Genomic DNA, 27090 nt, shown 5'->3' on the forward strand with positions numbered 1-27090 from the left:
TCTCATGGAAAACTCCAAGTGAATTTCTCTTGCATACAGGCGGTTCCCAACTTTCGCACACAATGCGTTCCTGAAAATGTGTACGAAAGATGAATGCACGAAAGTCCATTGACTTCCATACTAATCAGGGGTTAAGTTCCAAAAGAGCAAAACATACATACTAAAACCTTATTTTCTGAACAGATCTTATTTTTGTTAACTAATGTTTAATAATAAATTAATAAATTTCCTCACATTACATGATGCCTTCCGAAAATACACAGAAAATGTAAATAAAAGTTAAAAAACCAAAATTCCATTGCGAGTACTAAGTGAAACTTCATCTTGGTATTTCAGGTGACATTCCAACAATAATGTCCATTATAAATAAAAAGCATATCAAGAAGCATAACGAAATGCAATTGTTGAAGTCTCACTCTTTAAATTTTTACACCTCGCTTTCATCGGCAGGTGACATCTCGTCACCGCATATCTCGGGATCGCATCTATTTCGCATCTTATTCAAAAAAGACAAATAACATACAGAAATCGGATGATATTTTGCACAATATCGTTGTTTAAGGTGTATACATCGTACATGAATTAAACTGCACTCAAACAGAACATTTTGGAGAAGCATTAGAAAGAAACATTTTTATTTATTAATTTTATTGAAAGCTGTGTGATGGCGTCTAGTCAACTTTTTGAAAAATCTCTCCAATGAAGGCTTAACTATAGCTTTCTTCTTCCCTTGACATAGGAAGCCTATAGCAAGTAGTGTCTCTCTTAAAAAAATCACCTTGATCAAAGTCAACACTGCCCTCGAACATGTACCTTTGTATTGTACGCAAATACTGCCATATAAAACAGTCGAATGTTGGGATGTGCAGTAAACATCACGGGAATTTCAAAAAGTTACAGACAAATGTTCGAAAGTCCGAATTTAAAGTACAAAAGTCACGTGAAAGGCGTCAATTTGGAACGTACAAAAGTGTGAATTGTACGAAAGTCGAGTACCGCCTGTATATAAGCACATGATCAAATCAGGAAAAAAGGACTCCTGCCGTAGAAGTCGTCAGTATGTGGTGTAAAGCCAAGTTTCACGGATTTCCCGAGTCCGTTCAAAAAAATGTAGCTCAAAAGGGTCATAACTGATAGGTCAGTTTGTAGTGCATACATATTACAAAGTGCAGGTGTGGTATGGCAATTTGAGGAGGCGACCGACAGCTGAGGCCACTTGTACCAAGAGGGAAATGTAGGGAAGAAAGAGTAAAGAGAAACTCTGCATTGGCATAAGCCTGCTCTTAATGAATGTCACCAAGGAGACCACGGTTTAACAGACAGTGTGCTGTACTTGAAGAATCCACGATAAAGCACTCAAGCTTAGATCGAGCAGAAGAAACCAGTATTTGAACATAGACACACACAGTGGGAAGGAGTTTGAAAGTACAATTTTGATTTTTAGGAGAGAATGCAGTTTCCTCACCTTGATAATGTCCCCAAGAAGCAAGTTAGCTTCACTGTATGCCTTCTTCACATCTTCAAAGAAGTCACCCAGACCCAAGGAGTAAGCTTGGAACTGGAGGTTTGTGTACTGACCCCCTGGGATTTCATTCACATACACATCAGCATTTCCTGACTTCATTGTTGTCGCACATTCAAATGGTGCATACAACGTACGTGCCTGCTCCCAATAAGCTGAATATTCACTCACATGCTTCAGATTGAGACCTGTTGAGATGCAATAACAAGATTATAAATTTCCACGGCATCTCAGAAGTTTTCCATGCAAGCATTGCAGCAAGGATTTCTACATTAGTAAAAAAAAACCCTTATGGGTGCCTTCATATTGTTTTCAAGAGGATTATGATGAAAAATCCTCCTGAAAATCTCTTGAAAATTTCTCAAAGTCTCTGTTTAGCTCAAGATTTTCAACAGGATGATGCTCTCTCTCCAGAGCATTTAAAAGAGAGCTCACCCACCTGTGTCCAATTCAGAGCCTTGAAGTGCCGCCACTATGGCTCCCATACTCGGTTGTGACGTCATCCCAGACATGGAGTCAACGGCCACATCCACCACATCTGCCCCTGCTTCTGCGCACGCAAGCAGCGATGCAACACCCGCACCAGATGTGTCGTGCGTGTGGATATGCAGGGGTACGTCAGGATGGCGATCCCTCAGTGCAGACACCAGCATCTTCGCAGCACGTGGCTTCAGCAGTCCAGCCATGTCCTGCATTCACAGAAATAAACAAAAAGAGGAGGCCATTGTGATGACAGATTAACAACAAACACTAGATAGGGTGGTAAGGAATTTATGAATAGGGGGTGAATTCTTTTTGGAGTAGTGTCATTTGTATTCAAACCATAGAAACAAGAAACAGGTGCACTGCACTACACTTGACAGTGCAGAATTGCATTTTATCAAAAATCACCAACTTTACTTCGCAATTTCAGGATTCACTACAGCTGAAATTACAGTAAGGCACGCACTGAAAAGGGATGATCAAGTTGTTGCCACTAAATTGACTAGTGAAGAGAAAGTTAAAAGCAATGGGTTAATATCTTTCCATGATAATAGAAGCCTAGTCATCCTTATTATTACACACCAAAAATTTCACCTGCCACTCCACCTTGTACAAGATTTTTTTTCAGCCAAGTTAAACACATAGATAAATAATTCAAAAATACTTTTATCTCCCATTTCAGAGAAATTCCCACACTTCAAAGACACTAAAAATGGAGAATTACTAAATTGAGTGTAGCAAAATTCATTCCATTACTTTAGTTTAAAATACCGTAGTCTAGTGAAGACATCAACGATATGTATCGTAATAGCAACATTACAAGATGGCTGGATTAACCACTCCACTGGCTTTACTGACAGCATCCAGCACAATTAAGTTGGGGAGGTAATTCAATATGTCAGAAAAATATCCATTACATTTTTCTCAGAGTAAAGTTATTGGTACTGATTCCTTCATCTCTTCGGGGTTTTTTGGGACGCTGAATGTAAATCATAGATTTACTAACAAAATACCAGAATGTAACATTTTGTTAGTGAAAAACAAAATTTTGACATAAAAGCCTTCTGAAATATTTCAGTTTTTACTTTTCCACCATTTCTTTCTTAATGACAAATGTATTTTGAAAAAATCAAAGCAACTGGGATCTAAGGGACTAAAATCTCCCATATGCCTTTGAAAGAAAAATAAATCCCTGAACTCATATTAGCACTTAATACTGATGATGAAAATATAAGTTTCACTTCTGTAAGTATTATTACTTGCATAACCAGAATGAAAATGAACAATATCTTTTCATTGTAAGCTTACAAGCAGTCAAAAAATGAACAAGAGAAACATGTAAGGAAGATAATACATACTAAGAAGATTTCAGAGATTTGATTCATTAGGCATATTCTCAACACAAAAACAAAGCGCAGTGCACATAGACGATAAAACTCACCTTGATACACAAAATGTGTGTCCCAGCTTTCACAAGTTCATCAGACAAGTTCAAATAATACTTGAGGTCATACTTGGTGCGTGTAGGATCTGATACGTCACCAGTGTATGAGATGGCTGCCTCAACCACTCCACCGGCTTTACCAACAGCATCCATACCCACAATTAAGTTGGGGAGGTAATTCAATGAGTCAAAAACTCTAAAAATATCCATTCCACTTTTCACAGACAGTTCACAGAATCTATAACATAAATAATAAAGCCATTGTTAAAAATGTAAGATCACATATTAATACGATTGCATTAAGAAATGCAAAAGTATTTAAAATAGATAAGTAATAAAACACCAAGCACTGAGATGCATATTCACATTGCTTCTCACATTAAGAATATTTCAGGAGTATGAATTTTTACTTTAGAATTTCAGTCTTTTGCCAATCCACATTTTAAATTCATGAGAGCTGCATTGTTAAGTTCAAACAGATAATGTAAGAAACAACTTTGTTGGAGAACAAGGCTCTGAAAAGACTATAAAAGCAGCAATTTAAATTTTTAAATCTAAATTTTTGAAAATATTTCCAGCAAACCCTCTGAAATGTCAAGTTCACGGCTGAAGCAATGCCACTGCCAGTCACCCTTATAATACATGCCAAGGTTAAGGCTTTAAGGATTCTGACACTAAACTTATACTTTGATGAAAATGGAAAGGGATTGAATATGCTCGATTTTTATTAAACCCTCTCAGGGTGTGTATCAAAGCAGATTTAAACACTGTAAGGGTTGCCTGAAAAGAGACAGAAAATGCATTGAAGTGCCAACAGTAATCTGATCTTCAATGCCAAAAGACACTTTAGAATTGATTTACATACTCCAATCGGTTGTGGACCTTCCTCATAGTGAACAATAATAAAAAAGGAGAGATATTAACCACACACTGGCACAGATACCTAAATTGAATTTCCTAAATTTGTGTGCATTCATTAATTTACCACTCAAATCTTAGTCCTACAGAGAAAATTATGCATATAAAATACATTATTCGAATTTTCTTAAAACTCACTTGTAAACCACATTGTCGGGGTAATGCACAGATACCTAAATTGAATTTCCTAAATGTGTGTGCATTCATTAATTTACCACTCAAATCTTAGTCCTACAGAGAAAATTATGCATATAAAATACATTATTCGAATTTTCTTAAAACTCACTTGTAAACCACATTGTCGGGGTAGTTGGTGTAACCCACGGCATTGGCCCCCCTGAGCAGCATCTGGAAAGGCACATTTGGAAGCAGCTTGCGCATGTCTTCCAGTCGCTCCCAAGGGCACTCATGCAGGAAGCGCAGAGCGACGTCAAACGTGGCTCCACCCCAGTTCTCCACAGAGAGGAGCGAGGGCCCCAAGGAGGAGTGGGCCACAAACGGAGAGATCTTCAACAAGTCGTGCGTGCGCACTCGAGTGGCCAGCAGCGACTGATGTGCATCCCGAAAAGTGGTGTCCGTCAGCAGAAGACCCTTGTGGGCCCTAATTGCCCTAGCAAAACCTTCAGGACCATCATTAAGGAGGACGTCCCTATATCCTTTAGGGGCCTCTGCATATCCCATGTAAACAGGAGAAATATATAGTAAATTAGCAACACTCTTTGTCCATTATAATGTAATACAGCTCATGCCTCAATAATCCTTCCAATAATTGACATCATTACATCTAACATTAAAATTCCAAAGCAAAAGAAACATTCTTAAACATTTTTTTTTTGCTTGAGGATGCAAACACAATGCATGTAATATTTAGACTGTAGAAAATTGACGCATATCATGATATGTTTATGACACACTATCCACAACAATAAAGGAAAATACTGTCCCGCAGAATCGGGTGACAAAAATTCTTACAAGTTCTTGTGAGGATGTATTGGGAAGGACAAGTTATTTCAAGAAAGACCACCAATTTAAAAACCTAACTTTAACCAGCCAAATTCAAAGCCTCACTGTACCTCCTATGGTTCTCATTAGTCCAGATGAAAGAGATGAAAGAAAAACCCTAATTTTTTGAGAATGACAGCTTTGCAGCTTTGGCAACAGAACTGATTTCATCTGTGCCAGGACATCCCTATATTCTCTGAAAACATCAAAAGGGCAACTTGTGTTGTCAAGTAAAAAAATTCACAACTAATTCACTGCACCAAAAACTGCATAAAAATTCCATGAGCAGCAACTCAATTAACTGATAGAGGGTAGCTCAAATTCCACCAAATTTTTCCATGTTATCCTGTATATTTCTAATTAATATGTAGTTTGCTATTAATTAAAACTCTGGAAGTTGGTCCGTTACTAAAACTGACCATTAAATATGCCAATTGGAAAAGAATTGGAGATTGTTCCATCAAATATTTCACTTTTTTGTGATAAGTTGGTGTTGAAAGATCTGAATAAATGAATATGCAACTATTTTGTAGGATTGGTGGGATAGGACTAATGAACCACCTCAGAGCAAAAGCAGCTCAGATTTCAGTTGAGGGAGAGCCACAGGCATTTTGAGAACTTAAGATGAGGATTATTGGGAAGCAGAGTTTCTTACTAACCTACTACTTCACCATCATCGTCACTATTCTCTGAGGACACCATGATCCGGGCACCTGAAATATCATAAGTCGAAAAGAAAAACGGCGTACTCATAAAAATGTGCAATCCACAAACAAAAAATAAAAAGCAGCATGCAATAAGGAACATATCAACATATCAACATATCACCTTATGTACAAGGAATAAATCTAAGGCTAAATTTAGCAGAAATAACTTTTTAAATTAAAGTTGCAGCCAATCAATTAGGATAAACCAATTAAAATTTTTTATGAGTTACTCAGCCATGCTTCATTTAATGTATGGGATTCTTATGGGAGTACATTCTCGAGTTTTGCATTTGTGATTAAATTAAAATCAGCAATGCATAAAAGAGGGCAAGGACAGTTTATTGCACAATTTAATTCCAGCAATAATCATCATAAAAGCATAGCAATGTATTATTCTCACAAATAGTACCTAAAAACAACTAATTTCTTCCTCATTAAAGTCAAATATTGTTTTAAATGAAAAATTTAAGCCTCAACTTTAGTACCAAGAATTATTTGAAAACCAACTTTAGTTAACGGCAGATATATTGACCCAAACAAAACTAACATTCAGAAAAGCAAAGGCAAGTTTAAAATATTCAATGAATAATATTATAATACCTTCAGAAAGTAATATAATTTAATTATAAAAATATAAATTAACAGGTATATAATTTATGCTTTATAATTTATTTTCATCAGTAATATCCTCAGCCAATATCAAACTGAAGACATCATAGAGTACTATTTCCTTTATCTTAATAAGAAAGATATGAAATTACTCTTCTAGAATTTACTGCAATATCATATGAAAAATATCTCTCAGCAGAATATGGAGCAATTCACCAAAAATATTCAGATAGGTAAGTTGGAACTATGAAATTATAGTTTTTAAAAATACCTCAGTAAAAAAATACAGTAAGTAAATCTAACAGAATAACTTATCCAGCCAGAGACTAGTAACCTGGCCCTAATAATAAGAGCCATGAAACGCAAGAGCATCCTAGAGTTTCTTAGCATGACCCAACCCAAAATTGTACTGTCTGACTCTAGCCCAGCCCAATCAGTCTGATAGCTCATACAAGGAATGGAATCCAATCATAATAATAATTTAAATTTAAAAAATAAAAGAAGTATTCATTCCCATAATAGAAAAAAAACATTTAACATTATTATTAGCTATATGATTACACAGGATATTTGATTATTCTTATCACTACTACTAATGTATGCCAATTAAAATATTCCTTCACAATATAACATTTGAATCTCTATATTTTAGTCAAATACAGTATAACTCCAAAAAATAAGCATTTCCCTGAACCTGCCCATTGCTGTAGCACATTTATATTGAACTTGCCACAACTAATGTTTCCTTGAAATAATAGAATTTATTCATAGGGTTTATACCAACTTTACTATGTCAATTTCCCTGACTTCTCTTTTATTTCCAGTCTGAATTTTTCAAATTTCTCGGAGTTAATATCACCAGCTAAGCAGCCGTATATAGGGATTTCATGGAAAAATGTAGCAATTAGTATTGTGAAATTAAGTCAAACAATAGGAATAGGGGCAGGATTAAAGTCAAGTAGCACCAAGCTGGCATCAACCTATGCCACACACCAAGGACGACAACATAACACCAACCTCCCCAGTCAAACGACCTCAACAACCTCGCAACCTTGTTCATTTGCTGTGAGCTCAGTCGACCACAATTTTCATCTTTTTTCTATGCCTCCAGAGTTTTACCTGATCATAACCTAATTTCTCTCATATTTCCAAAACTTCTGATTTTTATTTTCCTGCCATTTCCATGAATTCCCCGCTTGGTATGAACCCTGATTAATTATGAAAAGATTAGAACTGTATGTCCACTTGGGTATGGATGAACTTTATTACATATATTAGAAGAATATATTTTGCATATGAAGATCAACTGAGCAAGCAAGCAAGAGCCCCAAATTTTTTTTAGACCAGGATCAAGTAAGGCCTCGGGTACGATACGAGCGGCGGGCGGCAAGCGGCAACCTGAGCGGCACGTGAACGGCAGCAGTGGCTACAATACGAGCAGCAATTTTCTAACCGCTCAGGTTTCTCACCTTTTCTAACCTCAGTCTTCCTTTGTTTGGCCGTATTCTCACTACTTTGTTGTTTCTCCGCTTACATTTTCAACTACACTGAAGGATGAATCTACTGAGCGGCGAGCGGCAGTGGAAAAGAAATCGGTCTGGACTTGGAACCATGAGCGGCACTGGGCGGTGCCGCTCACTGTCGCTCACCGCTCAAACATATCGTACCCACCCTCAATAGATTTACACGCAACTAAATGAGGCCCGATTTCAGAGTGCCACTCGTGTATCGTACCCGAGGCCTAATAATGAGCCTCATGAATGGCACCTTAACAGATAAATAACCTGCTATTATATGTCTTATATGAACAGGACAATAAAATAATATTTTCTGACCAGAACTACCATTTCCATAATGCAGCCTAATGAAAATATAAATAGTTCAGCTTCATGCAGATTACATCTCTAACCCTACTAATTAAAAGAATAAATTACTCATAGTTTTCAGGATTGGACACATGATATCATTATATTTTTACAGCTTTCGTAGAAGGAAAGGTTCTACACTAGTTATGAAATCTTGATGCTTTACACTATCTCATGAATGTGCATGTGGGCTGGGAGATAAAGGAAAACATAGTGCATGGTATAATTAACAAGTGAAAAAAATAATCCTTAGTTTCAGTTTACATAGTTGGAAAAGAAGAGATGTACATATTACACTAGGGAGAGGCATATGCATAAGTACATGCAATGAGTGCACTACTTCTCTTGCCACTCACCATCAGGCAATTCAGGCACATGTGGCTTGACCTCGGCTGGCTTGAGGCCAGTGGCCAGTGGAGTTGAAGGTCCATTGACCAACACAGTGCCCAAGTAGTTCAAAAGTTTCTGGGCACGGTTTTGACTTGGCTGGAACTGGAACAGCTGTGGATGCTCATCAATGAAGTGTGTGTCGATAGTGCCATTCAAAAACTTCTGATTCTCCAACACGTTCAACAGAAATGGAATGTTTGTCTGGAAAAATAAACCCAAGCATCCAATAAATGAAAAATATCAACAAGAGATCTGTGGGTGCACATTGATATGGTGAACACGTCGTATGGCGTGAAATAAAATTTCTATAGAAACTATAAGTTTATTCTTTCTACAGAAAAATAGCAATTAATCTATCTTTAATGACAAGGTGATTTTGCCACATTCTTCCAAACAAGAATTAATGGTGGAACATAAAAGTCCAAATAATGCTAGACAAATATTTGTTGTGCTATTTCTTGTCATTGTAAATGATCGATTCTGAGGAGATTTTTATTAATGCAAATGATTTCCCTGATCTTGCAGTCACAGCTCCAGTTGGAGTGTGATTTTTATTATTTATGTTATAATTATATGATCCATATTAATATCGTCAGTAGTCTGTTTGGATTATCATTGTTGTATTTGTTTGAAAAGCACCGTCACTCCGTGTTATTAACTGATAAGGAAGAAATGAGTTAATAATTGCAACATCACCACGACCTTCTCTCAACAAGCAACGCTTCATCTCTCCGGCCACACTCACCTTGACACCTCGCACTCTGAATTCCCTCAGTGCTCGGTTCATCTTGGCAGAGGACGCCTGCAGGTCACCAGCATGGGCTATCACCTTGACAAGGAGCGAGTCGTAGTAGGGGGAGATGAGGGCACCAGCAAAGGCCGAAGCGCCATCCAGTCGGATACCCATCCCCTCTCCACTGCGGAATACCTGCAAATGGCAGCGACAAGGTCAAGGTGAGAGGAAATTCAGAAACAAGCAAGAACGACTCCCAGGAAACAACACCATTGACTTTATCATTGAATCAAAGAGATCCATTAAAACTTGAAACAGAAGATAAGAGAATCCTCACAAAAGAGAAAAAATACAGTGAAAGACCTCACACAGAAAATTCCCGACATGCCTACTCTATAGATTGTGAAGTTGTATCAGGCATCTGTGATGTGTGTTCAACAGATTTTTAAGTATTCTTCCAACACAATTGAAACATGTGAAGCGTTTAAAATCATTAATGCTTAAGTAAAAATTCAAAACTTAAAACTGCCCCGACTACCACACATCAAGGGTTCCATTTTGAAATGTGAAAATTTGAGCAAAATGTGAGTAACACAAGAAGATTTTAATTATTTAATTATGTACTTCAGAATGATTTTCTACTTTGTGAGCATGGGTTATGGCAATGAAAAATTAATAACAGCACCAGAGTTTTGAGTCTATTTTGGATTTTACAAGCTTATCTCTCAGAATTCAATGCTATAGTCCAATGTCCAATTATTTGGAAAGTTGTGACCTAAATTTTGCTAAGGGCACATGCAAACCCTAAATAAGGCAGTTGGAGGCAATGAGATGATAGGTAAAATATCCCCACAGATACATCACTTATGATATACCAAAATTTTTACAGCGATATCAGTTTAAACATTCTAACTTTTCATAAACAACATTTTCAAGCACAAGCTTGTATCCCAGTATTTTATAATAATTTTGGATTTTAATAAAGATTTAATTTAGTATTTAATTTTAGTAAGCAGATAACTTAGCCATCTTTCGACAACAGGGTAGGAGATTTTCAAGGGAGAACAATTTACTTAAGCAACTAAATCCTACTGATTAAGAGGGTAAAAAAGGAGTTCATAAGCTTAGGATACATGCAGTGCACCCATTGAATAGCCAAGATATTCCTTCATCAGGGATCCAACTAAATAAATGCTTTAACAAAAAAACTTGAACAAAGAGATTTGAATGAGACAATAAAAAATTGGGACCCGATATTTGGATAAATTATTTTACCTCTATCCTGCCAGTATCAGGCTGGAAGTTTTTGGCTGGGTCCTCCGTAGTCACTCGGCACTGAATGGCATAGCCCTGTGGGTTGATGGTCTCCTGCTTCATGCCAAGCTCTGGCAAGGTCATCCCTTCGGCAATGCGGATCTGTGACTGCACCAAATCTATCCTGCATTACAGAATTACAAAATCATAAACATGATTGTATTCACTGCTAGCAGCACAATTTAAAAAATCTTAGTCTCAGAACATTAAATTGCCATTAATGCATATTATATTGAAAATAATACCAACAGAACCTAGCATTCATTTAAAATAAAAATAACTGTGCACTATGACTAACAAATAACTAATGCACTAAATTTTCAACGGGTGAAAAATTTTTCTCCATACGTAATCTCAACACATGAAGTATTTGGAATAGCAAAATTTCAAAAATTGTGTAGGCTGCATGACATTGTTATACGAACATACGTGTGCTGCGGGTTACCAACTCCTGTACAATAAATTAAAGAACTGCTACTAATATGTATCTGGAAACTGGTTAAACATGTAGTAAATGAAATCCAGTGGGATATCCATAAATTATGAGTTTTCTGTGCACGCCAAATCTGTTAACCATCCCACCAATCACGGGTTGCATCTCCTCACCCTGTTATCTCCTCAGTGACTGTGTGCTCCACTTGCAGACGGGCATTCACCTCAATGAAGTAGAAGTTTCCAGACTCGTCCACCAGGAACTCCACAGTACCAGCATTCTCATAGCCTACACTTCTTGCCAATCGGACAGCATACTCAGTCATTTTGTCACGGACCTAAAAGAATAGGCATTAAATATTCACAGATAATTTGCTTATAACTTACAACATTTTTAACTTAATTTAATCACAGTTCTAGAAAAGACAAACTGACCATACTTATTTCAGTTTTTTTTGTTTGAATTCTAAATAATCCAGTATTTATATGCAACATAAAAAAATTAAAATAGAGCTATGTATTCTGAAGGGAATAAAGTTCCATACAGCAGCCAAGTGCCTCAACAACAGCAAGCAGGGGAGAGTGGGTAAAAGGATGAGAAATTGGTTGAGGGAATGACCGTTGACAACTCAACAGGTCAGTTTAACTTCATCCTCCCATCACTGTGCTGCATTTGAATCAGCTTCACTAACAGTCCATGGAGTAATAACTTTTTTTGCTGGCTTTCAATTCAAATCACCAATTAATTTCAATAATAAAGGTTAATTTTAAAATCAGAAATCAATTTTCACTAAGCATTCAATGTATCATCTCAATAATCAAATATTAGCCATTGTAAATTTGATTAAAAATCATGGACATTCAAAGAGGCTTCCGCGGTGAGTTGATTGCAGATTGTTTTTCGGGTTCATTCCGTGTTGACTAATATTTTGCGAAAAATTTTGGACCCAAAGATGGAACGTGCCCGAAACTGTCGTCAGCAAAATATGAGTCAATGTGGAATGAACCCGAAAAACAATCACCAATCATGGACATTCATTTGGACAAAGACGGACATTCGTTTTAATTCCAATCTCCATTGGGCAACTCAAGGTTGACCTCAGTGCAAGAATTAAAGTATGCATAAGAATACTACCGACCTTGGGGTCAAGGTTGGGGGCAGGTGCTATCTCCACCACCTTCTGGTGACGTCGCTGCACCGAACAGTCCCTCTCATAGAGGTGCACCACATTGCCAGCCTTGTCTCCCAATATCTGCACCTCGATGTGCCGTGGTCTCTCAATGAACTTCTCGATGAACATGGCACCATTGCCAAAAGCTGCTTCTGCCTCAGAGCTTGCTCTCTGGAACATTTCCTCCACCTCCTACCCGAGAACAAAAAAAAAATCAAAAGGGTGTTCCCAGAAAGACACATCCAACCAGAGTGAAAGATACAGAACAAATGAGGACAGAAAAATACAAAATGTGAGCCAATAGGGAAGAAATAAATGCATGATGGTTTTTACCAGAGATAAATATATTAACAATCATTACATGCATATTTCTATTTTTAATTTCAAGCTATGTAAAAATACAAAAGCCTGTAGAGTCACACAATTTCTCCGAATATAGTCTCCCCCCCTAATTTTGAGGCTAGAGTTTCAGAAAAAATTTAAAAAATGCGTTTGAATATAATCCCCCCTTTAATTTTACTGCGGGAATTTTCAGAAAAAAAGAGAGGACTATATTCAGATAAATATGGTACAGATAATGACCCAAAATACATTACATTTATGATATGATTATTTTTATATGTTTTACAATGCATTGCAAATTAGCATCTGGACAGTAATGCCTTTACCTCAGATATTAAATTGAATCATTTTCTTTATGACCCATGTATACTGTGATGCTTTTGTACTTTGTATTTAAATAATTATGTTGTACTATATATACTGACGAATCTGATACCTACATTTGTATGGTCTGCGGAGAATAAATTATTATTATTATTATCTTTCATCATATGGGAGGGTAACAGCTCTTAGTCATTGTATATCAAGTAAAAAACATGAATACATTGATATTTCAGATGCCTTCGAATAAAATCAGTTAGTGGTTAGGAGTCTTAGCATAAGGGGAGAAAAAAAGCTGGGTAAAGTTATGACGTCAGGGGTAGAGGGAGAAATATCCAAATCACCTGATACACAAGCCTTAACTCAGCCTTCCTCACCCCAAAAAAATACCTTATTTTATAGACTTCCAGCCTCATTCAACACAACTAATAACAACTAATTTTAACAAAACAACTAATTTTGTATGTAGTCACAAGCAGCAATGCAAATTATTCCTAGGACAAAATTATCAATCCTGGCGAAGACAAGTGATTTTTTCGACGCAAATTTCCCCCTTGGTAACATTTAATATGACTGCCCTTCCTCCATATCCCTCACAAGATCATTCAAGAACCTGCTTCAAAAAGTCTTCTCCTGATTAATTTCTAAGTTTTTCAAGTAGTTGCAGTCCACCAATTTATGCTTTGGTCTCTCTGTTTTTACTTTGATATTGTTACCAACTAGTGAATGTTTTAGTTTTACTTTTTTGATAATGCAGTGTATTTCTCACACTTAATAAATATTAAATTGAAAAATTGGCTGTTTTTGAATATTTAATTAAATCAAATCAAATATTTTCCTCTAGAATTTCACTCTCCCTTCCCACTTAAGGGTAGTAGATGAATCCAGCCCACATAAGTGAGAAGGGTGGGACATTCCCCACTATAATCCCACCTACCTCCATCTTCTTGACGACCCGCATGCCTCTGCCACCCCCACCGTATGCAGCCTTGAAGATGACTGGAAGGCCATGCTTCAAGCAGAACTGCATTGCCTCCTCGGAGGAGGTCACGGGACCTGGAGTGCCAGGTACTATTGGTACCTCTGAAAGCAATGCAAAATAGAATTTTAATTCATTTTAAAAGCATGGCATGGGAGTCATTGTCAGGGGAAGACTAGAAGGACATCTCCCAACCAATTTTTGAGGGTCAATCATTAACCCTTTACGCAGCAAAATACTTTCGATTGAAGAAATTTTATAAAAATTTACATAGAACTTCATTTTTATTATATGCCATCGAATATGAAGTTTGTTTGCCAAATTTTCACTCCTAAATGCAATTTTTCAGCAATAAATTTTAAAATATGGAAGTACCTACATAATTGGAATTGTTTCATCCTCCTTATAAATTCATGAAGAAATATCAAATTTTGCCAACCAATTCTCTACTTTCTCAGATATATAGTTTGTTCTCTTCATCCTTAGTAGAAATTTTTTCAACTATGTACATATTTTGAGTATTGTGTGTTGCATCCAAATCCAATGGGGCCATCATATCCTCATATCCTTACCTATAACATTTCGGTGAAGTGATACAAGATTTAGTGGTAATTCATTGTGACTGAAAAATAGTCTAGGCTAATAGAATGGAATACTTCAGGGGTTACCATTAATTGCCATGTTGCATTTCTGTTTATATATTGATTGCTTCCACCACATTTTTGAATTTGCTGAGGAAGACAATAAAGTCACTCGAAGGAGACTGATAACAGTGGTGTAGCCAGGAATTTGAATTTCGTTCAGGGGAGGAGGGGAGGGGAGGGTCCAAAACTAGGGGGGCAAAATTAAAAAAAAAAAAAAAAGGCTCTAAGTAATGGGTTTTAAACTAATTTTAACACTAATCATAATCGAAAAAACTTATTTGTTAAAAAAATATTTTGTAAATTCATGATTTTTCAATACATATTTTGTTTTATTTTATGAGGGAAAATAATTGTGATTTTATATTTAGGGGGGGTCCGGACCCTCCCCTGGCTACGCCATTGACTGATAAATAGGCTTTTAAATAGGATAGGATAAATAGGATAAATAAAGTTAAAGGACAACAGCACGACATTAAAAAAATTACCGCCAATTGAGAGATTTATAAGTAAAATGGATAGAAATAAAACTTGAAAACACAAACAAAAATTTACTGCACCACAATTTTTGTGCCTGGAACAGCAGAAGGCATCTACCATGAAATATCCAGTAAGTTTAAAGAAGGAAAGTTCATTTGAAGTTGACCAATCTTCATTAACGCAAATAACATCTGGTTTACAATCACACAACCGGCCCTTAAGGTCCAGTGCTTTGTTCCATGGGCTCTGTGTATTTATGCGCCAAATCTTAATTCATCAAACTACTTTCCTTGCATTGGCTGCCGTGGTTTCCAAATATGTTAATACTCAACAAAAATGTAATTTGGGCAGAAAGTAGCCTTAGAGAGAGTCTCACGAAAACTACTGTTCACACACAGCTGCAAGGACACATGATCACCTTGGGACACTTGAGTTTTTGTATCTACATGTCCGTAGATGTATCAATTACTGGAATTTCTTTTTTCACATACCCTTTGAAGTTTTCCTCAGTTGTTTTGGGTCTAAAATTCCATACGTGGGGATGAGGTAGGGATTCCAGTGAGGGTACTTTCTTTCTCAGATGTCCCTGTTATTTAAGGATAGCTTTGTTTGCGCTTGCAATTCACTTCCACCCATCCATCTTCATAAATGGACAATAAAATTTGACACAGTATATGTATTCATTTATGTTTGCAACGCCTGTATTGATGGTAGCACCAGTCACATTAGCATTGTTCTCAGGTAGAGAAAATTTGAAAAAAGAATGATGATTTCTATCCCTTTAGGCACTTTCAAAGCACTGATGAGCTTGGAGTGGGGTGACTTTTTAATGGATTTCCTATGGAGGCTAAAGTTGTGTGAGTGAGATTGAAATTAGTGACAGAGTTAAACAAAAAAATTTTACTCCTTAAATGAGTTTTCTGAATGTGATAACATTTTGAAGCTTTTTGGAGTTGTCTAATCTTTTGCCTGTATTACACTTGTAGAGTTCACCTTTTCATATCTGCCTGCATAGTTTATGTTACTTCTCATTTATAATTCTGTTTCTTTTGAGATTGGACTTGGAACAAACCTTGTGTCTCACCAAACAAGGAAGATGATACATTCAAAAAATTTCCTGTGAGCAGATGTTTTGTCTCGATTGAATGTAAAAACCTTATACATTTTTGGTAACTTTGTGGCATTCCATTTCAGTTAATAACAATGAAGTCCTTTATTGTATTGTATGAACAGTCCTTTATTGTATTCTGTCCCTTCCATGTATGTGATTTTTTTATCTTAGATGTGTATTGAAAACATAAAATTAACACATCAACATCCATAGATGTATTAGGTGACTAATCCTAGAAAACATAAAGAGCCCCAAAATGCCTCTACTCACCAGCATCAATGGCGGCCTGTCTAGCAGCCACCTTATCTCCCATTTGCTGCACAACTTTTGGGGATGGGCCAATGAAGCGAATGCCAGCATCATGGCACGCTTGAGCAAAGTCTGACCGCTCGGACAGAAACCCGTAGCCAGGGTGCACTGCATCCACATCATTCTCCTGTGAATCAAAAAAATATAATGATTAAATGAAGGCTGTATTATCAACCCTTTCAGCGGAATCTATCTCTGACCTATAGATTGGACGTGCAAAGAATGCTACAGACAGACTGATATTGTTCACTAACCTTAGCAACCCTTATTATTTCCGGAATGTTGAGGTAGGCTTGAACGGGAGGTAGCCCCTTTCCTACCAAGTACGATTCGTCAGCCTTCTGACGATGCATGTGCATCTTATCCTGCTCCGAGTACACAGCCACCGAACGAATTCCCAGCTCTGTGCATGCTCTGAACACTCGAATAGCAATCTCACCTGTGGAAAGACATGTGGATCAATCACTAAGATGCACAAACAAAAGAATGTATTATGCGTGTTATGCCATATGAAAACAAGAAAATAGGGATGAATATTGAAATAAACCTTACTTAGTCATAAAACAGAACAGCACTCTTAAACCATTGACCAGTGGCAAAGAATCAATATAAACAATAGAAACACCATTTCCTTTGATTTACAGCAGAAAATAAATGCAGTTTCTACATTTGCAAACAGGAAAGACAATTCTTTCAGGAACCATTATCTAGTTGGACCAGTTATCCTTTCCCTATGACATGTGGATGTTGCATCCATTCCCTGTTAAATAGATTTCCTTGTCCTGCAATGGTTGTAGACACGTAGCCAGGAATTTGCCACGAACGTAGCTCGTATGGTATGCAGGTTGCCCATAAAGATATTTTGTAGTTAATCGGAGAACTATAAAATTCTTAAATAAATTTATTCTGCGACATATTTTGTTTGAAATTGTTGAAATTTGTTTGAAAGTAAAAATCATTATCGGTTATTGACAGACATTATGAAATGTAAGTAAATACATAAAAAATGGTGTGTCAGATAATATATGCCCCTGGGCTACAGTTCTTCTCCACAGATATATTGGTAGAAGCCACAACAAGGGAAAATTTTTCAGATAGAGCAGAATCCCCTAAAGCCCTCCATCGCTACAGGCCTAAATGGTTGCATTGCACGATGGTCCCTATCCAATTAAGGCACTCTTGGCTCTTCAAGACAGAATAAAAATCTCTGGTGGAAGCACTGGGCTCTGTTTATTCCCTTAGTCAAGACTTAATTTACCCATGGGAGGTTTTTTCTTTACTCAGGTTCAACATGCATGGGTGCCAATCAGTGGATTCTCATCACCAATGAACCCACTGAGTTTTGTCTACCATGACAACTATATGCATATTATTGTTACAATGGGGAACTTGCATGAATTTTTTTTATTTCATAGGCGGACAGAAAATTATTTTCTGAATACAACAAAGAAAACCGCATGTAAATCTGAGTTTTCCTTCGCGAGATATTTAATGATAAATATAACGAATTTTAAAGCGCGGGAAAAACTCCCTCACCCCCCAAGCCACTGCCGACGAAGCCTCGATGACGTCAAAGGTGCCTAAACATCACGCGAAGTTATTGTTGTGATTGTTTGTAATAGTTGCCAGCAGTTGTGAGAGCTTCGTTTGTTAGACGTGTTGATTATTTTATATTTAAAGATAAATATCCGACGATAGAGGCTTGGAAACCCTCGTATTTTGCATTATTTATAATATTAATATCTGAGTAAGGGCATAAAATATAAAACTGGAGCAGTTAAACCAAAAATTTGATAATACCTAAATAACATCGTTGTAGGAGTCTGAGCCACGGCCATTGGAAGGGGGATACGTTAATTGTAAGTTGATTTTATCGACGGCATATCATTCATTTAAGTATGTAATTAGAACGATTTTGATGTTTACTAATGTCCGCTTAGCTTTTATATACAATCACGTCATCCGTTTATTCGTAGGTACCGGAGAATTCGTCGTTTAGGACTGTCTGTGCTTGTATTATGGGGTGAATTCCAGTCAATGCAACTTTTGCTCGCTGATTGGAGACATCTAGGAACATTTTTGTGCCAAAATAGTGTTATTTTCAACGTGACATCTCCCGTTAAGCTACTGCTAATAATCACAGTGCCAGTGGTTGTAATGCACAAAGTTTGACAAGGTTGAAAAATATCGGCCAAGAGTTATCAGTATTCCATCGTAATTGAATTGTAAAAAGTGCTTTTACGCTAACGATAAATGTCTCACAGTAGTGTAAAAATTGTCAGTGGCGTGCTTATCTCCGTTGTTCACCGTAGATATGACATTTCACGATCACGCTATTGAAATAAAAACTGTGAGTGAAGTTTGTTATTCCATTATTTCAACGAATAGTAGTGAGTTAAGTCACCTGTGTCACTTGTGTGGGCTAATTTAAGGGTTTAAATCAGTGAATAAATAGTTGTTTTCATCATAACGAGTTCTGTAATTGTAAGTTGTACGTGATGAATATAAGAATGTGACAGTGACATCCAGTTTTTGATAAGAGTATTTGCCTATTTCCCACTATATTTTTATGGTATATGCTAGTATATTGTTTATGGATTTACCTATATTATTGAAATAGGTTGTAGCTTGTGTGTGTGTTGGCAGCGGAACCGATTCGCGATCTCACATATGGATTGTGTGCAGACTGTTTTGCTGTGAATTCGTACCGTAGGGCGGATAGGACTACCTTCTCCGTTAATCCGGCGTTGCCAAATTCAACAGCACAGCTTACTCTAATGTCAACAGAACAGCTTACGATCGTTATCCTCCAGTATTACAAGTTTCTTTTACAACTCGATTTGCCGCCGACGTATAGCAATAATTTGTCTTAACAAATTCCATGAGGGTCGTGGCATCAATTTTTGGTGTCCTAAAAAAAGGCTGGTGTCCTAACACCCCATGCCACACGCCTTTTAGGCGGCTTGCGGGGTATTATGTAGACGTAGATGAATTTCAGGTGTACTATTCGAACGAGTGGCAACGTTATCATCCATTTTTCTGATAACGAAAACATACGAAGTGAAACGCTTGTACTTCATCATCCCGATGCCGCATTATTAATATCCCAAGTAATAATCTAGGCACAATAGCAATAGGAAAACTTTCCCAAGAATAACAGAACAAAATAAAGTGACGATGAGTGGCTAAATACTCCCTCAAAACAAATTTTACACCATGCGCTCAGCATATTTCCCTACTCCCTACGGTTGTTTAGGCACCTATGACGTCACGCCTGGCCTCGGCAACGCTCGGGTGTCTTCGCGCAGTGGTCGGCTCAGAGAAATTTTTCTCGATTTTAAATGCAATTTTTTTATTTCTTTTGATGTTGAATGGAGAAACTGAAGGTATTTTTGCGAGCTAATGTATCCATTTGACTTATTCAAAATAGTTTTTAGAGCAATCTACGACCCATGCAAGTTCCTCATTGATTTGAGAATGATTCACTTTCTTATGAAGCCACAATTCCCTTGATGGAGCCTATTGATGGGAAGCAGTGATTTTGTACACTCCCAGCCAGTTCAGCCATTCAAAATCAAGTGTGAATGTCACAAAGTAGCAATCAAATCATCTCCTTACAGAAGGAGGGTGACTGCAGATCTAAGAATTGAAGTTTTTCAGACGTAAATTTTGTAAACCTGCACTGATACATATCAATGGAAGCTAGGTATTGTCAAGAATGTAGGAGTGGAAACTTCATTAACTTATGGCAAAAAATAATTTAAGGATGTTAAGTGAGCAGTGAAAACATTTCATGAATACAAAGAATTCTAATGTATGCCATTCCAAGGTTACAACTAATAATAACATTGAAATTAGGAATAGTGGTGGATTCAATTTATAGCTTGTAACTATGCGTAGGGAAAAAATTAACTCTTTCATTTATGTCACATATCAAGTCAAATAGAGAGAAGGATAGGGTACGTGGCCTTGTGCCCAGATCATTATTTATTGCATTATGGATGGAAAACAGCAGGATGGAAAGTTGTGACAACTGGCTCAGTTCACTTGTTTTTAACAAACTTATTGCCTGCAAAGAGATAACCAATCTAAACACAAAATACTGACCCTCATAAGGTCTTGTAGATAATTACATTTCTCATTACAGTAGTGAAAGGGATCAAAAGAAAATAATGAGTCTATTTTGACTTTTAAACTGCTGCTGACATTTCAAAGGATGAATATCCTTGATCTGGATGACCATGGGCAAATTCATCATCCAAGTTTCATTCCTAATGAACATATAGAACACAAAAAGCTTTCATCAAGTGCATAAGCTGTGAAACCACAAGATTAAACCTTGGAAAATATCCCTATTGATGATAAGTCATTATCTATTTGAAATGAACATGACACAATACGAAATAAAATTAGAGAGGAGATAGTAGAATAAGTTCGACAAAAGCTTCCTTACCTCTGTTAGCACACAGCACACTCCTGATTGGTCGATACTCCACATCAGAGGTTAGGGTGCGGAAGCGTGGGGGAGGTCGTCGGTGCTTGAGGAGCACCCTGTGCATCTTGGATGCGGGGAGCAGGAGGGCACAGCGCCCAGGCATTAGGGCAACCATCTTGGGCTGTTATACTCCTCTAGAGATCTCAGTGGATAGTTGTGAGGGAGGGAGACGGAAGAATAGAAGCTCCTCCTCTTGGTATTCGCCTGAAGGGGGCAGAGGGTGTGAAAGTCTGCTGGGTCTCTCCAGATCTTGCTCTCCTCTCTCTCTCGATTCCTTTTCACAGCTACTGCTAGAATAAGAAGGATTCATCACATAACAATACACATCATAATATTCACTCCCAAATTCAGAAATCTTACATTTCGGTAGAAAATTTCACTTCATCAGTCTATGTCTAAAGCTAATATGATTCACAATAAACTTTACATTGAAAATAATTAATTGCACTACCAAGATCCGCTTATTGAAATGGGCTGCCGAAGCCATGAAAGCGTGGTAAATAACACTTGATTTTAAGTTTTGACAGGGATCATATAACAATTTCTACAAAGTTAGGCCTAGTCTAATTATATGATTAATCAACTAGCAGACCACACGGCATTTCTGGGGAAGGATAGTACCCAGAGAAGTGGGAAACTTGAAACCCCCTCCCCCCGCCCTAATGCATCCCGCAGTTAACCCAAAATTGAAGTAAGACGGTAAGCGGAGGATGCTGAACAATAAAAAAGGAAGAAAACGATTCCTGTATGCTGTGTACAGGATCAGCTTATACTCTGCTCCGCAGCATTGATCACTATGCTTGCGTACATGTGTAGACCAAAAAAGTTGTGTGAATGCATACCCAGCAAAAAAAATTTGCACCGAGAAGATTTATAGGTGGCTGTTCTATCTTGCGAGTCATGTTGTCCCTTTGAGCGTGTCAAGATGAATGCCTACCCGGCAGGATGCCCAATCGCAGAAGTTGTATGATGTGACGTAACAAATTATTGTGAGATAACGACGCGTCAGACCGTAGCTACCGAGAGACAAGGCCTACGCAAGCGAGCAGAGAAGGTCGGTGACGTCAGGACGAGTGGGGTTACAAATGTTGTTAGGGAGTTGTTGATGGAAGGATAGTGGCATTGTCGAAGAGGTAAACAGAAGTCGCTTCGATGAGTGAGACGTGAAAATAAAACTATAATTTGAAGAAATTAAAGAGATTTTTAGCAGTGGTTCGTTTTACGGTAGCAGTGGATGTTACTGAAGTTCTACTAAAGTGTAAAAAGTTGTGAAATTAGCCTAACTACCGCAGTGTTTCTGACTGCCGAGGAAATTACAAGACGGGGCCCAAGGTGTCTGTTTTCATTTTCCCGAGCGATCCAGAAGTTTGAGAAAAATCCATTCGTGCCATTATGAGAGAAGAACTTGAGCCAACAAAGAACAATAAGGTACGTATCGTATAATTATAGAGGTATTGATGAAAGTGGGTTCAAAAGAATTTTTGGTTTTGTTAAAGATGCCTACTTATTATTTCGATGAAATTGCCGAGTTTAAATTTGAAGGGCATGAATCGATGGATACTTTTAAAGTCTCCTGAGTGATTAAACATTTATTAAACGTTCCTGCCTTAGTTATTGGAAGTCTTTTGGTAATGATTGCAGTGGTGGAAAAGTTATTCATTGTTAAATAGGTAATTCGGCATGTTTAATTTAGTCAAGAATCCCATTCGGTGGATCAAAATAAATCATTTAATTCAGATTGATATTGCTTGAAGCTATTACTGAAAGGTTCTTAATGTAGTAATAAGTAAAGGTAGCACAGTGAAATTACTCCAGTGCATAAAAGATCTTATTGTTTTTATGTCACCGTTTGATGTGAATGAAATATTTTCATGATTTAATATAAATATTTACAATTAATCTTGTGGGTTATAATTAAAGAGATGAGGAGTTGAATAGCGGAATTCACTTACTACTTAAAAAAATAAGAATTTCTTTAAATTTAACTGACAGCAGTCCAAGATTTCCTGTACTTGGAAGTGTGTAAATTATTTTAATTTTATTGTTTGGTGGAGTGAAAGAGTGTAAATTTAGTCTTGCCGGCCAAGTATTCAAGTACTTACTTAATTAATTATAAATAAAAGAAGCACGGCCGTGGTATCATTTAAACAAATATAAAAAATCCAATCGGCTAGAGTAGCATTTATTAATAGCTTTTTTTATTGGGGGGCTTATTGTATTGATCGCAGTGAGAGAAAAGTTATTGCTTTCTAGTTAAAAATATGGGCAATTCGTCAAATTTTATTTATTCATGACTCCTATTTGGTGAATCAATTCTTATTAATTCCTGTGAGCCATGATTCTCGATTATTCATAGTTAAACAAAGATTGTTGTCGGTGATTGTTTTTCGGGTTCATTCCGCGTGGTCTCATATTTTGAGGACGGCAGTTTCGGGCGCGTTCCAGCTCCCGTCTTCGGTTCCAAATGATTGGACATTATCATTGATTATCATTTGTACCCGAAGACGGGAGCTGGAACCCGCCCGAAACTGTCGTCCGCAAAATATGAGTCAATGCTGAATGAACCCGAAAACCAATCACCAAATAACTCACCGCGGAAGCCTCCGTAATAAATATTGTAGTCATTGGTGTCCCTATACACGCCTCAGTTTTCTCAAGGTTAAAAATTAAAGGCATGAGGGGTAGAATAGAAAAATAGAGTAGTCTAAGTAATTGAAAATGCTTTAAAATAAATTAATGGTCATTCAAAATATCATGTAATGGGAAGTAAGGGATTACTTTTTATATGAGCGTAAATATGTAAAATATTTAATTTGATTGTTGTACTGAGACCTAAATAGTGAATTGCATTACTTTTACAGGTGTGTGTGAAGAGAATTTTGCTCCTCATGGCATAATTCGTGAATTAGTTAAGTATGATGAGAGGACAGCGAGATTACTTTCTGCACCATTGAAATGGTCACGGCTGAGACGCTGTGACATCCTAACTTACCTATTACCCCATCTATCTGTATTCCCAGGCAAGCATACGGGAGAGCCCAGGCAAACGAAGAAAGGTTAAGAAATTTTCTGCATTGGAAGAGGCGGTGGAGGAGAGCATTACGGTGAAGGAGACATACGACCGACAGAATATTATTTCATGCTTAGTGAATCTTGGAGAAAAGTTCAGTTTCTTGATTTGTGAAATGTTGTGACAATGGTACATAAGCATGACTGCATACTTGTTCCGAACACATTATCCTCAACCCCATACCTTGAATTTAGCTCTCTGTTGTGGTAAACTAGGCACGCAATGTTAGTGTTAATTTTGAAAAAGTTCCAATTTTAAAACTAGGGAAGTTTAGCTTACGCAAGAATGTATATAATGTTGGAATCTTAGGTGAGACTTTCTCCCAAATGTTTTGATCTGCCTCTTCTGGTAGATATAGCAGTGACTCCTTAGTCATTGCCTCTGATTACTGAAAATCTGTCATGCCAGACAGTGATCCCTGTTATTACTTTATTGGCGAACACCTGTCCTTGAAATCTGTTTTCAAGCCTGACTATTCCACAGATATGTAGATATTTAGTGCAATTCTTCTCTCTCTCACTATCTCTCAACTTCTGCTTAAAAGTAAAAGTACCAGGGAAATGTGTGCAGCCGCATTTGAGAATGTCCTCTGTGATGTGTACAATTACACTCGAGTTTTGATGATAATAATAAACATGTTAATACGCAACTGCTGACATCCTTATTTATGCATCACCTCCACTCCCCTATGACCTTTATTTTTAAACAGGTCCATGGTATCCAGATAATCAATTTCGGAGAGGAGCTCGTCAAGTAAGTGAGATGTCTAAAGCTACCGGAGTGATATACTGAGAATTTTGGTTAAAGCCTTTGCCAGCTACTTCATTCCGATCAGATTTTAAAACGTATTAATTAACGTCTCGTATAAATAGTTTGCTTTACAGGCATCTGGTATTTTTGCATGCTTTGACAGTGGTCGGGACGTTTTTTTTTACGTCATTACAATATTAAAACTTTTCTAGCCCAGAGATGCATCTGGGAGAAATTAAATTTATTTATTATTTCTCGTTTTAAAAAAGTGAAAACACAGGAGCAATGACAATTTTTGTGGCAGCTCCATATTTCACCAATGGACATTACAGCACAAAAGAACTCGTGGTTTAAATGTTTCCTGAATAGAGCTGAAAATTTACGCATTTTTGATGTTACTTAGAAGCAACGTCTCGTGGAATAATTTATCATATATTTGGAGAAAACTAATGAGCTGTTGCTTTTCAAAGAATTCCCCGCAGCAAAAATGTGTTATTGAACAAGAAGTTCGAGCATTGCGTTTGCTTACTTTCGGTGGTTTAGTTTGCAATCGTAAATATATAAGGACGTTAAGAGCTGAATAAAGTAAACCTGAAATATTTGTGGTAAATATTTTAACGTAGCAAAGTAAATGCGAAGGAATTCTACTATCTAATTAGAAAGAATTACGCTCACTCCAGTTGCGATCGTTCAAGCGAACAACGAGTGGCAATAATCTAACCCTTCTCGTCGTGACGTCACGGCTGGTTGCTCAGGCCTTGTCTCTCGGTGGCTACGGTCAGACGCAACCAAAATTAGCACTACGGGGTTTGGGAGCATTACATGAAATAACTTACTAACTTTGAAGGGTTCCCACTATTAGTAAATTATAAAATTCACGGTTTTTTTCAGGTTTTCGCGGTCTTAATATCGTCAAATTCACGGTCTGTTGATAAGCCATTTTAGGCAGAAATATTGATGACGTAACAATCACCGCCCGCACGTTAACTAAAAATGTATCAACCGCGACAGGCGCCGTGAATTCGAACGCAGCAATGAAAGTGCTATTTCTCATGACGTCACCTATCGATATCAAAATATAGGTGAAGCTTAAGGTTGTGAGTGGCAAAATGGAGGGAGCAGAGAGGTAGGAAAGTAAAGAAGTGTCTGATTTTTCGCCAAGGTTAATGAACACTTTGTTCGCCGGTCTTCCAATCACAGGCTCAAGATCAATGTGTCGTCATGGCACAAGGCACCAATAAATGCACCTCGAATATGCGAGTGGAGATAAATGTGTCTCTACGTGGCTCAGCCTTGAAACATGATTGAAATATCTTTTTTTCTTTTGATCTGTCAATTGTAGTTCTTTTTCTATTAGTTTGAGAGATTTTTAAGGTTTCATGATGAAATTCACGGCTATTTCCAGGTTTTTTCATGGTAGACGAAATTCACGGCTTATTCACGGTTTTAAGGTTTTCACGGTTGAGCGGGAACCCTGCTTTGGTCACAATCCGTGCAGCCGTATGAAAACACATAGCGGACGGACAAACAATCATCCTCTTTCATATACACATATAGAAGAATACTCAACGGTAACAACTAACAACCCAAAGACTGGTATGGATAGAAGACGTTAGAGCTCACCCCAGACTAAGCCATGGGTATGTGAAATTCACACACACAGTCAGGGTGCTGAGGAGGGGGGGTTTGTGTAGAAATATCCCCTCCCATCCACAAGGGGGTTCCTTTCCCTTGGCCACCTCACATTTCGAGGATTTTCGAAATCCACGTCGGAGTTGGTAGACACATTTGACCAGAGGTATAACACGTGTGGAGGAATACGAAGCGCACTAATGGTGACACACAGAGAAGAATCTATCTTAAGGTTGCTGCACAACTGTAGGCTAGATGACACGTTACTAGTAATCCTGAGAGAAAATGTTGTCACGTATACGCAGCATTTTAAATCGGCGCCATTTGACATCAAAATGCGTAAACGCAAAATACAAGCAAGCGACATAT

General features: G+C 37.4%; 1 protein-coding gene across 4 annotated transcripts in view; it reads right to left on the reverse strand.

Moving 5' to 3' along the window:
• LOC124154437 (pyruvate carboxylase, mitochondrial) overlaps positions 1-27090 on the reverse strand; it is a 105482-nt gene that overhangs the window by 10240 nt on the left and 68152 nt on the right. For 2 of the 4 annotated variants that reach the window (XM_046528152.1, XM_046528151.1), the window contains exons 2-15: positions 21228-21559; positions 17029-17213; positions 16736-16901; positions 14192-14337; positions 12559-12783; positions 11594-11757; positions 10949-11111; positions 9686-9868; positions 8907-9141; positions 6029-6082; positions 4654-5035; positions 3447-3687; positions 1962-2211; positions 1466-1710 (exon numbers count right to left, since the gene is read on the reverse strand). In XM_046528152.1, coding sequence (XP_046384108.1) covers positions 1466-1710; positions 1962-2211; positions 3447-3687; positions 4654-5035; positions 6029-6082; positions 8907-9141; positions 9686-9868; positions 10949-11111; positions 11594-11757; positions 12559-12783; positions 14192-14337; positions 16736-16901; positions 17029-17213; positions 21228-21384 — 2796 coding nt within the window. In that variant the 5' untranslated portion in view covers positions 21385-21559. The remainder of the gene's footprint in view (positions 1-1465; positions 1711-1961; positions 2212-3446; positions 3688-4653; positions 5036-6028; positions 6083-8906; positions 9142-9685; positions 9869-10948; positions 11112-11593; positions 11758-12558; positions 12784-14191; positions 14338-16735; positions 16902-17028; positions 17214-21227; positions 21560-27090) is intronic. The other 2 variants (XM_046528153.1, XM_046528154.1) reach the window with 1 other exon arrangement.

The sequence above is a fragment of the Ischnura elegans genome, chromosome 2 (assembly GCF_921293095.1).
Source record: "Ischnura elegans chromosome 2, ioIscEleg1.1, whole genome shotgun sequence".
Classification (NCBI taxonomy): Eukaryota; Metazoa; Arthropoda; class Insecta; order Odonata; family Coenagrionidae; genus Ischnura; species Ischnura elegans.